General features: G+C 33.6%; 1 protein-coding gene across 3 annotated transcripts in view; it reads left to right on the plus strand.

Annotated features, from left to right (window-relative positions):
* Window positions 1-15404, plus strand: part of fhit (fragile histidine triad diadenosine triphosphatase) — a 321635-nt gene that overhangs the window by 262571 nt on the left and 43660 nt on the right. For all 3 annotated transcript variants that reach the window (XM_059537563.1, XM_059537561.1, XM_059537562.1), the window contains one exon: window positions 2989-3018. In XM_059537563.1, coding sequence (XP_059393546.1) covers window positions 2989-3018 — 30 coding nt within the window. The remainder of the gene's footprint in view (window positions 1-2988; window positions 3019-15404) is intronic.

Consider the following 15404-nt stretch of genomic DNA (forward strand, 5'->3'; position numbering starts at 1 on the left):
AGTTGAACACTCAGTGGACTTGAGGAACTGAGAAATTTAGGTTCACTTGATTATTTGTACATAATCAAGTCTTTAAGGAACATTTATTTGTTCATCTCTCAATCATTTTTGCATTGATGCATTACAGTATGTTTTGCCCCACAGTAACTACAGCTCCAGCTTTGATCATAATTTTGAACATTTAAATATTATATTACTGGCATATTATTGGGAAATATGACAACTGATTTATGTAAACAGTCTGTTGTACTGTTAGAAAGATTTTATTGATTTACTGTACATCGTGATTTTTGGCTATATAAATGTCTGAAATGATAAACTGCACCTAATTGCATATTTTTGTTCAGTTTGGGCTTCTAAATAAATCTTTGAGTATGAAGTCCATATTTTCACTGCATCATACTATATGAGCCTTAAAGGGTTAGTTCACACAAAAATGAAAATCATGTCATTAATGACCCGGAAGAGAAGACAATACAGAATAAAGTCGTAATGTTTTGTTATTTTTGGACCAAAATGTATTTTCGATGCTTCAACAAATTCTAACTGACCCTCTGATGTCACATGGACTACTTTGATGATGTTTTTCTTACCTTTCTGGACATGGACAGTATATCGTACACACAGTTTCAGTGTGAGAGCTCTCGGACTAAATCTAAAATATCTTAAACTGTGAAGATGAACGGAGGTCTTACGGGTTTGGAACAACATGATACCTCAGAAGTCATTAACCCTCTGGAGTCTAAAGGTATTTTTGGGGCCTGGAAAAGTTTTGTCATGCCCTTACATTTGTGCTTTTTTCAGTTTCTTATAAACATCTAAATGGCTAAAGTCTAATCTCACTGTAATCAGCAAAAACTTGGCTATAATAATATGTGAGCAGCATGTATGTACATGATTGTGTTTTTGAGAAAAAATTTTTTTATGCGTGGTTAGTGAAAAACTAAAAATGTTAAATCATTTGAATAAGGCAATAAAACACACACAGAACATTGGTTCCCAGGACTTTTGAGAACTGAAGCTTGTAGCCTAGAATTTTTCTTTCTAAATTATGTGAAAATCATCTTGTTTACTCACTTACAGAAAGACAATTTTTGCTGTTAAAAATAATATGCGAGTACGCCTCAACTATCATGAATATCATTGTGATTTACACCTGAGAAGACAAAGGCCTGCATAATGAGCTGCATAATGAGCCGTTCAGTCAGCTGTGTCACTGAGAGGGAGGAGTTACAAGAAAGAATGTGAGGACAAAATAAATCTATATAATTTTATGTTTGTAGGTTATTTACAACATAATTTAATATCCACTTGGGAGTGCAGTTAAACAGTTTATTAGGAACAATCAAAGCTGACTTTCAAACAAATTGTTTGGCATCCTTACTCCAGTCACACAATCCTTCAGAAATCCTTTTAACAATCTTATTTTCTACAAAAAACATTTATTGTTATTATCATCATCATCATTATTATTATTATTAATGTTGAAAAGACCTGAGATTATTTTTCAGTTTTTTTAGGGGGAATAAATTGAAAGAACAGCATTGTTTGTTACATTTGTTACAGTTAAATTTATTTGTTACATTTATATTATTTACATCAAGCATTTGAATGGTATAGTATTGTATATTGTTATTGAAACTTCATAATATTTCACTTGATTATACATTTAGTCAGGAATTATAGTTTGGAAAAAGTCTTTGGAAAAAGTCTAACTAGTAAAATGTTTACACGTTATGTGAAAACTAGTACAAGTATATAAATAAATTAAAAGAGACTTACTCATGTTTATGATCTCTGCTGAATAAAGTGCTTCATTCTTTTTTTCTGAGGAAATCCAAATCTCAAATCTTCAACCAAATCACATCTTTTTGGGATGATTTATGTCTTATTCCTCTCATCGCGAAGCAAACAGTAAAATAAAAGAACTTGAAGAACAGTCTGGCTGCGTTGTCTTCTGTTGTGTGGTGTATTCAAGCCGCGCGCTTCAGTGAAACATTAGAATCTGAATAAAGCGTTCAGCGCGGGGGCGTGGTCACATTAGAAGATAATGAAGAGAGACGTGAAAAACAGACATCGCGTTGTTTTCATTCCGACTCCAGAGGGTTAATGACATGATTTTCATTTTTGGGTGAACTAACCCTTTAAAGATGTATGAAATATGTTACTCAACAAAAACACTTTTGTAAACTGACTATGATTTCATATGTTAGGCTTTACACCCTAAAATGAATTGCTCTTGGTTTTTAAATAAACACTTTCCTGCTCAGAATGTGACTTTGTTACAGATATTCCGAATGCTAATTTCAAACAGTTACCTATCTCAAAACTCAAACCAACAAAAGAAAATTATTTAATTTACCAGACAAAAGAAAATAATCAATATCCTTTGCTGCAGGAGTTGATATGAGATTAGATTTACTTGCTTTCATCGAATAGTGAAAGGCTGTTCTACAGATAAAGCTCTCTTTCTGAAAAGGTGATGCATCAGAGGTGTTGGATTTTCATGTGGAAGTGAAACATGAGAATACTAAATAAATATCTAAACTTTTTAGATTTTATTTGCACTTGTGTAAGACCTGGTCATTGCTAATTTAATTTACATATAATGCACAATCATATACTGTATCTAATTGTACAGTATATTTTATAGGACAATGTATATTCATTATATAATAATACAATCTATAAAATTGCTAAATTCTGCAGTTATATAATTAGTCATATTATTTAACTTATCATTAGCCATTACACTTATAAATCTCACCTTCTTCCAACTTTATTCACATGTATTTGAATAAAAATAATAATAATTTAAGTGTCTCTTGGCTCAAAAGCATTAAAAAAGATGGATAAAAAAATGAGGCACTTTGACAAACACATGGTCACGTGAAAGTGCAGCGATTCATTTGAAATTAAAATGCTACTGAATTATTGACAGAGGTGTTCCTGAATTCCCAACTAATTATCTGCTTCTGTTCCCAATAGGACGGACCTGAGGCAGGACAGACGGTGAAGGTAGGGTCTTAATAAGCGCTCCCTCTAAATTTATCATGAGGCTTCTGTGACACTTATCTTGTATTAAATAATAATTGTATTTCATTTAAAGTTCTAAACCCTTTGAGCATTTCAATTATGCATGTGTCTGGTTTAAAATGCTTTGTCCATATCTTGTGGGCATCCAGAAAGTTCTTCGGTGTCTGACTTTGCCTAAAGCTGTGCTTGCGGCCACTAGTGAAGTGTGGACATCTCATCTGGATTTCCTTCCTCTAGTGTGTGCTTCCGAATGAACTTTCATGATACATGTGAGAAAGTGCAGCAGATGTGATTTAAAAAACTTTGTATATCTGTTGCAACTCTTACTGGAGGACCAGAGTTAACTCTGTATCCTTTATGTCGTTTTTTCGTCATATTTTAAACCAGATTTATATTTAGAGTTTATTGTTTTGTTTTCATTTTAGTTAAAGGTATTGTCATTTTATATCAAAATTTTTATAAAAATGGTTTATTATTATTATTATTATTATTAAGTTTTAGTTATTGTAATACTCAATTGAACTCAAACGAGAAACCTTAATGTTATATATTTTTTTCTCTTAATGTTTATTTTATTGAAACATAATAAAACTAAAGTAGATTTGGCTCATTTAGTTCTAGATAACGATAAACCCTGTATGTATACATTAAATATGAAATATTCTCTCTATATAATATAAATATCCCATCTACAATTACATAAGTAACAGATTAATTTCAATCTCTATATTGGTCTTTATGTTCAATATAACGTTACAGTGTATTCAACCCATTTACTTCCATCTGACATTTTTCTGAGTGAAATATTCAACAGAAAAAAAATGTACAATGGGACATTTTTGTAGGGCTAAAAAAGAAAGTTGTTCTGAACAAAATTTACCACTTTGATGACAAACAATATTACAAAGATGCTCTTTTTTTCACAATTAATAATGCATATTGACTCACACACAGTAACTCCAGGGCTGTTTATTAAGAACAAAACAAATGACAACAACCTTTTTGTCTGTCCCCATATAGCCCAAGCAGCTGATTTTGAGTGATTTTTGTGGCCTTTCCGCATTTGCTGTATGCATTATCTAATTGAATCCATCAGTTACATTGTCTTTCATGTGTGAAGTCATATTTAATTGCATGTGGTAAGGCATATTAATTATGCATGTATAGCAGCTTCCGCGAGAGCAGTCTGGCTGTGGCCTGAGGTGTGGAGCTGTATTAAGATGGCAGTAGTGTTAATTATGTTAATTGCAGTGGGACTGGACTGAATTCCAATGTCTCTTGACAGAATACCAATGTCTCTTGTTGGATTCTGGAACATGAGCAACCCATTCTTCTTTGAACAGTAGAGCAAGTTACTTTTAGTCAATTAGTTGGCTTAAAAATGACAGTCAAAGAAAGAAACTCCATCAGTGTTTCTCTCCTGATATAAACATCTCTCAGTTTTCTTATTTAAGTCAAGTTAATCACAGCCAAAAAGAAAAAAAAGCTTTTCGTTTGAGTGTTATTATCGAGGTCTTCAAATAAATAAGTGGCATGTTTTCCTCAGTCTAAGTGCCAGCTCTTCAGAAAATGAAAGAACTGTTTGAATTCCTCCTCCTTAACAAGCCCATTTAAGTCAATGTCATAGCATTTCACTGATAGGCACTCATTTAAAAGCACAGGCTTGTATTTACACTGATATTCATCAGCATTTGTTATGTCTAGTGTTCTTGATGAGAGGTCAGGTTTTGCGGCTTATCATAGCATCTGTAATCAGCTTTCAGTACAGACTCAAAGTTTAAGATTTTATTTACAGAAGGAAAGATATAGCATCAGATCCTGGAAAGGCCCCTTTAGATGCCACCTGGTGTGGATTTAATTTCAACTTTGGGGGAACGCTGTGTTGGGACACTGTTTGAGTGTGCTGGAAAATTACACATTTTTGTTTTTCAAAATTTTGTGGACCAAAAAAAGTCCATTGTCTATTAGGAGCTGTGTAGCAATGTATGAAGCGCTGCTCTCACAGAAGTCATTATCAAACCAAGCAGCTATCTGTTTATCAAAGTGATAAATTCACATTACCAACTGAACCCTATGCGAAATCTGTGTGGGGAAATATTTTGCTTTCGTCAAACTGTTGATCGTGTGGGTTGCTAATATAATTGCTGAAGATTCGCCGAACAACGGTAAATGGGACTCTATATTTAAACCACATATTCAAGCAATTCACCACAATTTTCATCATCAGTTATCATTTATGTATTAGTTATTATAAATTATTTCTCTTGAGAAAAATAAACTTGAATGTGCATTAATATTGACAGCTAGTGGTTGAAATGGGTTGTGCAGTTTGAATTCAAAATATTGGAGAGAGTGGCTTCTTCCGCCCCTCCTTCTCAGACTCAACGCTTATGCGGGTTGCCAGATTGAGGACACGCAACAGGAATGAACGAAATTGACCCTTCACAGGCAGCTTGATTAACAGGCGATCTGAACAGTCATGATGCCGAATCTACCAGAGTAGAATAACTTTGTTGGATTTTAACTAAATAAAAAAGTGTGTATTTACATATTTTCGCAGTTTAAATAAAATACCTTCTGATGTTCATTTATGTTTATTTTGTGCTTTAAGTAAATATGAAAAGATTATCAGCGACAATTTATGATGCATTAAAGAGCCACAAAATTGTATTATTCTGTCTTGTTTATTGGCGCGTTGTCAGTGTCCTCTTTGCTTTCCGATGTATTTTTCACTACGCAACAAAATTATGTGTGGTGTGGTGTAAGAGCAGTATGGCTTTTTGAACATCGCAACAGTAACTGAGAGGGGCGGGTCTTCATTTGCCAGTGTACAGTTCATTTGCACGCTTCAATATTTCAATAGGCTATGTTTTCTGCCTACTGGCAACCCGAGGTGTCGAGATGCTATTGGGAAAATTGGCAATGGCTAGAATCACATTGACCAAAACAAAAACAGTAATTTGAGAGAGAGAGAGAGAGAGAGAGAGAGAGAGAGAGAGAGAGAGAAAAGACATTCCGAATAATTCTGGCGGAACACGTTATAAAGTAGCATAACTGGCTGTAAAAAAAAAAAAAAAACTTGTCTGTCAAAAAATACAGTGCCTATAATTTACATACAGTAGCTTTACCTTTTCATGTTTATGCATACATTTATACCAAATGTATGTATTCAAAAGAATTTGTCTTCCCAATTTATTTTACTACAAGTCACATCTTAGCCTCGAGTTTGCTGTGCATTCTGATAGGATCAAATTATAAAGAAGTTATTTTGGGGATAATTGATAAATATTTACAGGAAAAGGAAACAACATCAACCTGCTAATTACATTTCCTTGATCTTCTCACTTATTCACATTCATCTGTGGCAAACTGGCATGACTGAAGTCATTATATTGGTTTACTCAAGATCTTGTAACTCATCAGGGTGGATTTGTGTAAATAGAATTGGCAACACACTGAGAAAACATTCCCTCAGAAATAAGAGGTTCAAATAAAAATGCAGATATTGGCAGTGTCTATTAATTAAATTAAATTAAATTAAATTAAATTAAATTAAATTAAATTAAATTAAATTAAATTAAATTAAATTTTTATGTCAATTCTGAACTCCTTTGGCTTGGAAATATATATATATATATATATATATATATATATATTTTTTTTTTCTAAGCACAAAAAGGCGAATAAAAGAGCAAAACAGGGAAAAAGATGTTGGGCAGCTCCATAAATATTCACTAGTGCTTAATGGATGGGTTTGGAAGCTGTTGGTCCTCCTGTCTATTTGTTGGTGTTGTTAATGTTGCTTTTCCCCTCCGTCTCATCTCCCTCATGCTCATTAGCCCCACACAGCACACTGGGAACATCAATCCTCCCCAGCAGAGAAAAACAGCATTGCTGTCATTCGATTAATGGCAATGCTCGAGTTCCAGGCCGCTGCCAAAGACCCATTCTAAATCACAACTTCTGCCCACAACGGCATTGCAGAATGGAATTCAGGTTGATTCGTTTGGCCGAGGTTTCCGGAGCTCTTACGTGGTTAAGTTTGCCTGTTACAGTCGATCTGGGATGAAGATGGCTCATTCGAAGCAGATATCCAGGGTTTTAATTCAGCGCAGAACCAAGCTGCCATCTTGCCTGACCAGTTTCTAAATCATGTATAAAATAAGCACCATGAATTATTGATTGCCCCAAAGTCTAACAGTCAGGACTGTTTAGAGGCTGATTTGATGTGCCTTGAAAAATGCCCCCAAACAGAGCTTGTGTAAAATGGCGAAAAAACGATTGCAAGTTCTCCCCGCGGAGCCTCTTTTAATCTTTATTTTTATGTGCCAATTCAATAACTCAAGCTATTTTTCAGCTGATGTGTGCTTGCAATAAGATGGTGTAGATTTTCAATACAAAAGTGGCCAAAGAGAAATGGATTTCAGATTTGTATTTTCTCCTAATATGAATGAGCCCAATGCCCACAAAGCAGTACATTCGTATATCTTATAGCTCAAGAAGGCTACATTTATTTGATTAAAATATATAGTAAATACTGTAATATTGTGAATTATTATAATTGTAAAGAGTTGTTTTCAGTTTTAATATTTGTCAATTCTATTAATACTGTGATGACAAAGATATTTTCCGCAGCCATTACTCTAGTCTTAAGTGTCACATGTTCGGTGTTAAACTATTATTATTATTGTTGGTGCTCAGTTATTAATGGTTGTTATTATGATCAGTGCCATCAGTTTTGTTGCTTAATATTTACCTCCGAAGGTTCAAAAGAACAGTATGATTTTTGATGGATCATGTGACAAAATTCCACTTTGGATGACTGGAATAAATTTTAAAATGTATTAAAATATTACATATATATATATAGTGTATATATATATATACAGTACAGACAAAAAGTTTGGATGACTGGAATAAATTTTAAAATGTATTAAAATATTACATATATATATATAGTGTATATATATATATACAGTACAGACCAAAAGTTTGGACACACCTTCTCATTCAAAGAGTTTTCTTTATTTTCATGACTATGAAAATTGTAGATTCACACTGAAGGCATCAAAACTATGAATTAACACATGTGGAATTGTATATGGAATTAAATACATAACAAAAAAGTGTGAAAAAAATGAAAATATGTCATATTCTAGGTTCTTCAAAGTAGCCACCTTTTGCTTTGATTACTGCTTTGCACACTCTTGGCATTCTCTTGATGAGCTTCAAGAGGTAGTCACCTGAAATGGTCTTCCAACAGTCTTGAAGGAGTTCCCTGAGAGATGCATAGCACTTGCTTAGCACAAGAAAAGTGTGTCCAAACTTTTGGTCTGTACTGTATGTATATATATATATATATATATATATATATATATATATATATATATATATATATATATATATATAAATATATATATATATATATAAAAATTATGACAATATCTCACAAAATTGTTTTTACTGTATTTTTTTAAGCTCTTCTCCACATTGTATTATATGCTGTTCACTGAGATGCACAACAGTTATACACTTTAAATAATAATGCATTATAGGTATAAAACTGAACTAGAGGCTACAGGGAATACAAGTGTTAACTAAAATTCAGATACATCTCATAACAGACTATAGTATTTGAATTTTAGACACTGTTACAGTCAGTCCCTATTAAAAACACTGTCCGTATTTGTGGACCTCAAAAAAATAAAATAAAATAAAATTAGTAAGTAGTTTTTAAACCAAGTAGCACACTTTCCATAATTTATAAACTATTTTCAAACATGGAGTTACTCAAAATTAGAACCCTGCCTAGTTGTTTTATGAAAACAGATTATGGTTTGCATATAGCACATCTGCTATGCCAAAGCTCTGGGTCCATTCATCACTCACGTTATTGCAATCAGGTGCTCGGTGCCGGCAGTACAAGGAGGACAAAAAAATGGATCTGTTATTGAATAAAGAAGCAGCACTCTATAGAAACGAATACATTTTTACTAACCTCTCTGCTTGGAGCTATATGAAGACAGAAGACAGATCTAAGTATTCATATGGTGAAATTGGGTTTCCGTATACTCTATCTAGCAGAAAACTGGGGAGTGACTTAGGAGTTTAGTCATTTGTCTTGCTTTGGATGGTTATTTATCTTGCCTGCGGTGCATGATGGTTCTGAGTTAAAAACTCCTGAGCATATTCATCATTACCAGCATAACTGAGTTGTGTTTGGACTGTTCTGAACAACAGCTTGCCATTTATGATGGATTTCTAACTTGTTCTATCATCATTTGTGAGAAATGATGTCTATTTTCTAAGGTTTTCTGGTTCAAAAGTGTTGTTTGCTTTTCTAATCTGAGTATGGATCCTATATGATGTACCAAAAAACAGTACTGAGACTTTTTGTGATCACCTGTGCTGGTAATTATGAACTGAGAGATGGCAGATGATGTTTTCCTGTTTTCAGTCATTATCTGGCCTACATGAAAAAATGCTCATGCAAGAACGTCATGCAATGTGTGCTATATGGAAGTCCATTTCTGCCAGAGGGGACACACAAACAAATAAATAAATGTAATTGAAAAAAAAAAAAAATTCAGACAATTTTGGAGCGTAAAAATCAGAGCCAAAAAAAAAAAACTTAATTGTGAGATCTAAATGCAGATTTGTGAGATAAGTCAACAACGACAACCAAGAAGTACAATTATGAGGTTTAAAATAAGAATTCAGAGAAAAAATTTTTTTTTTTTTTTTTTTGCAATTTGAGTCTTTATCTCATATATATATATATATATATATATATATATATATATATATATATATATATATATATAGAGAGAGAGAGAGAGAGAGAGAGAGAGAGAGAGAGAGAGAGAGAAATGGAATACTGAGATAAATAGGGAGTTTTATTTCCTTTTTAGTTTAATTGGTGGAAACAGGCTTCCACAGTGCTGCTCTAATAATAATAATAATAATAATAATAATAGTAGTAGTTGTTGTTGTTGTTATTCAGTCAGTCAATATTAAATTGAATATGCTTGCCAGCCATTTTCAACATTGATAATACTTCTGTTTATTTTTGTAATGTTTACATTTATGCCACTAGTCTTGCAAACTGTTCATAAACCCCTAAAATGACATGGAAGGGCCACAAAAGGTGTTTTTCTTTTTTTTTTTTGACTGAGCTCTTTGCAGTGTTTTCTGAGATCGCCATATATTTTTACCAACAATGAGGTATATTAGAAGTCATCACAATTTTAGGACCTGTAATTTTGAGATGGTATTTGTGTTGATATCATGCCTGTAATGGCTTTAAATGCTCTCCAGCAAGGCAGTATACTATGGTTTGAGCTAATGTAATGCTGGTGGATAACTCCGGGAAAGATGTCTGCTCCTCTAATAGCTAGTTTGGGCTGTGAGCCTCCATTGCTTTTGACCCCCCATGTCTTAATTGGAGGCCAGCTGTTGGTGACAAAATGCATTTGTCTACTTGTCTGACTAGATTTAACCTAAAGAATATAAATAGCAGTGTGGCCATTTTGCACATTTGTTAATCGTCAGAAGCCAATTAAAAGACATCTGTTTTAATTAGAAGATCGGGCACTTTACAAACCTTTTAGTCCGATAGAAGTTGATTGCAGCTGCAGATTTTTTCTCTCTCTTTCTCTCCTTTGTGGAAATCAAGCTTGAAGAAATCTATTCTAAGTTTATAAGGTTGGTTTAAATCTAAATTATCAAGTTGATGATTTGGGAGAGGATAAACACCTCCGAAACTGATATTACTGTATGTCTTGAAAATCTGATAAATACTGTATGATGCCTATGCACGTGAATAGTTTCTCAAGGGCCAAAAAAAGTTTCGATATGTTTTTTTTTTTGGGGGGGGTGGGGTGGGGTCAATGCGATACTGATATTAGGGAGTAAAAAAAAAATTGTGTTTGCTATATAACAGTACAGTATAGTCAAAAGTTTGGACACACTTCCCATTTGTCTCCAAACATTTGACCAGTACTGTATATATAATACAGTACATAAATTTTTTGCAATGATAAATCAAATGTGGTGATCAAACAAATAGGCCTATGTAATGGAAGCAGGATATTTAACAATTTAACAAGAAACATCATCTAAACTTCACTTATTAGAAATAACTTGAAAAACAGAAAGAGTACATAATATGAACTGCTCAATAAAATAAAGGAAACACTTGTGGGTTCCATTGGGTTGTTAAGTGTTCCCTTTATTTTTTGAGCAGTATATATGTGACGAGTGGGGCGGGGCCGAGAGCCATGGGAACGGGGCGAGGCCGGTGCAGTGACTGGAAATGAGCGACACCTGCTCGACCCACCGGTCTCGAGTCCCACGGAGGAGATGGAAGGATATAAAACAGGAGCGACGACAGTGAAGGACGAGAGAGGACCAGGCCTGGATTTATTTTGTGTTTTGATTTTGTTTGTGCGCGGCAGTCGTCCGTGAGGGGCTGCCGCGCTGTTTTGTATTTATTTTATTATTAAAGTTTGATTTGATTGAATTTAAATATTTTTGCAGTTTAATAATCACAGACACTAGTCTATATCGTGATTGATTTAACTGTACTTACCTGTTTTTAATTTTTTTTATCTTTTTTTTATCTATCAAAAGTAAAATTCCATGAAATTCTGTGATATACAGTAACTTCAATTTTAATGAATGGATTATGAATGGATTCGGTCTGCGTTTTCCACATCGCAGAAATCACAGGGCCCTACTTACGTAGCAAACGAGTATGATAAGCTCATTATGGGAGTAAAAGACGGGGACATTGTTGTTTATTTACTTAGAATTGAGTCTCTTCAACTAGGTGACAACGTAACGTTAAATCACCATTCAACAGACTCAAGCCACCACTGCACTGCCGTCTATTGGACTGCAGAGAAATACTAAATTTTCAATCTGCTACGTTGCCTACTGTACTGACAAACTATGCTGACACACCATGTCTACACTGGACGTGACAAAGTGACCATTTAACATCATTTGTACTTTGTGTCAGTACGTCATAAATAGAATGAGGCATCAGTTTACTGTCAGGATTTGTCGTGTCGCGTTTGAGTCTGGAAAAGTATGGAATTTTGAAATGGAAAATGTGTAGGAACCCTGTTTAAAGTTTACACTTTACATTTAAAATAAGAGCACTTTTTACAGAAATAATCTACTTTAAAATATATACTTCAATGTAAACTGAATACTGTTTCGGACACTTAATTTCATGTTATTTACAATTAAATGAAAATGTATTATAATGTATGTTTTATCAAATGCAGTTGAATTTATCAGTGCTTTGACCATATAAAGAATGGATCTTTATATATAATATCATAATTCTTTATTCTGTACTGTACTACCAAATGTACTACAGACATTTATGGTAAACATAAATACAATTCTAATAAAACTTGCATGCCATGTATTAAAAAAATAAATAATAATAATAATTACACATTTGTTATGATCAATTTGCATTTCACATGAAAATGTTTAAATGTAATATAAAATACAGTTGCAATTCTAAAGTACTCTTTAGCTTTAGTACTCTAGTCAACAGATCGACATAAATGTTTTTCTTTAAAGCACAACAAAAGACTTATGTATATATAGTTTTTCACTAATAATAAATCACCTGCAAATACTTTTTTTCTTCTTTTTATTAATTAAAAAATTGCACATTTTAATACATTTACGCACATTTCTTATTCACAATAGAATAAACAGCTGAAAGGGTTTTCATTAGGCATATTCACAGTATATACTGCATAATATAGCTCATTTAAAAAAAATTAAGGATGTGCATTTCCAGTGAAACATTTCATAAGCCAATTCTTTATGCATCTGCCTGAAGATACAGTGCTTGACATGCAAACAAAAATGTGTTCTCTGTGAGTACCACTGCTCTAGTCCCCATTTACAAAAATTATATGAAAAACAGAGGCCTGGAGATATATATCGGAAGGTAAATGGTGAGAAGAAATTTTCCTTTAACATGTGGTCTGTTACTTTAATCTTGATGCTAAAATACTTAAGATGAAACAAGGCTAATAAAATCATGTCCAAGGAAACCACATTCTTTATCATGTAATATGAGCTACAATAAATGTCATACTCTGACCCCAAAGTCTTGTCCATATTTCACTGCTGCTTGTCACGTTGCTCTTAAAATCATCCATTTTATCCTTCCAATTTTCTGCACTATTCAGTTGGTGGTCCTTTGCCACTCGCTCTGGTCTACTGAGCTTTCCTTCTCCATGCTAAGCGGCCTCTAAAAATTCTTCTTGATGAAATGCTTTTGTGTGTGTGTGTGTGTGCTGTGTTTCTTCATACTTTCCTCAAGGTAGATGAGTTTAATAATGCAGACATTATGCAAATGCACTCATTAAATAGAAAATGCATTGCAACAAAGCAGATGCCTCCAAACATGTTATCTTGTTTGTAACATTTATAAATACTTATTCACCAAGCCTGAGATGTTTATCACAACAGACTAATGAAAAATGAATTAAAAAGCACTGTAATGAGGTTATTATACCCTGGTAGAGTTCAGCACGGTGTGAAAACCACCAAAGTGTTGACGGTTTGGACAGCAGATGATATTGTTTGTTTCTCTGTGGTTTTGATGTTTGTCTGGCTAAAGATAGGCTCTTGCTGATTAGACAAAGTAATCAAAATAGGCTTTGTCATAAAATCATGTTCGTTTAAACTTTGCGTGACATTTTTAAGGGGACACTAGTCATATCGGTACCTCATCTTCTCTGTCTGCTCTTTTATTTTTGCAGGTTTTTATATATGCTGTCCACATTACACTGTCATGTCACCTGTCTTCACGCAGGAAGCTCTGATACATTAATAGCGAATGATCACACATTACAAAACTGCTGGGGGAGGATGGTGACAGGCCTCAATTTTACTGTCTTGATGCGTGACTTTGATTTTTTTTTTATACTTTTAAATATCTTGTACTGAGAACTTCAAAGAACAGTGACAGTTTTACATCTCTTTTTGCATCTCTTTTTCCTGCCTTTTGTTGAGGTTTCAACTAGAAATCCCAGCAAAACCAGTACCTTTCCATTTTTTGCATATCAAATTTAACACTGAAACCGGAGGAAACATGGAGAGTTTTATTACAGTATATAATTTATAAGTAATGCAAAGACTTTGAGAACCCTTTGTGTTAAGACTGTACAAAAATACTGATCTAGAGATTGATCTGTTTAAAAACTATGCTAAACAATATGTTTTTATTATGTATGCAAATTGCTGAGGAAGTCCTCAAGAGGTCAAAGGTCATAGACTCATCCACTCCTGACCTACATACAGTAAATGGGTCAATGAAAAAAAAAATCCTCATGATAAAGAAAAGGAAAATCTCAAACTGTGTGCCAGGTTATTGGAAATTGCATTCATGTTGTATTCATGTATATGAACCTACACAAAACCCTCTCTAAACCTAACTAATAGTAGACAAACATTTGTGAGCATGCAATGTTAGCTTGCTTCTCTAAATCTTTGAAAACCTTTTCATGACTCATGTTTCACGAGACGCATAACTGAGTACTCATCACAAATGCAATGCTATAACAGGTGCGCTACCAAGCAAGCTTACATTTGAGCCTGGTTATGTGATGGAAACATCAAAAGGCATATCTTGCATATGCATACATGCAACATATATACTCTATATATAATGGTCATGGGCAGTTGCACAAACAGACATTTTACAACCAGAACTGCATTTACAGTTTTAAAATATCGTTTTAAATGTAAACATTACATAATAATACCAATGAATATAATAAAAGTTTCTGTTTGTGGAGTTGCACCACATGACATTTACTAACCTTAACCTTAACTAACCTTATCTGATATCTTAGGAGACTTGTTGGTCTTGATGCACAGGGTCTGCAGGGGTCCCTCCTATGATGTAATTTCATTTGAATGTTGGTTACATTACTGGACTTTGTTGGTCATACCAGATTACTTAAAAAAAAAAAAAAAAAAAACTTTTACTAAGTTGTTAAAAATGTGGTATAACCATCAAGTAGAAAGTAATGACATGTTTTGTTTACATTTTTTTTTTTAAGACTGCAAATATGTTGGGTAGGCACAGTATACACAAAACCAAATGTTTTGTTCATTAACAGAGAGCGTGTGCTACTGGGACTCAAATTAGGTTGCTAATGTGCACCCAAGGAAAGCACAATTTTACAAACTAACCGTGCAGATGGCCAAGTTTGTGACAGCATATTGCAGAAGGGAATTCGTTGAGGACATCTGACAAAGTCAATTTAAGTTTTAAAAGCCTAAAAAAGTAGTAGTCTTAGAGGTTTACGGATGTACGCTTGGTG

The sequence above is a fragment of the Carassius carassius genome, chromosome 44 (assembly GCF_963082965.1).
Source record: "Carassius carassius chromosome 44, fCarCar2.1, whole genome shotgun sequence".
NCBI lineage: Eukaryota > Metazoa > Chordata > Actinopteri > Cypriniformes > Cyprinidae > Carassius > Carassius carassius.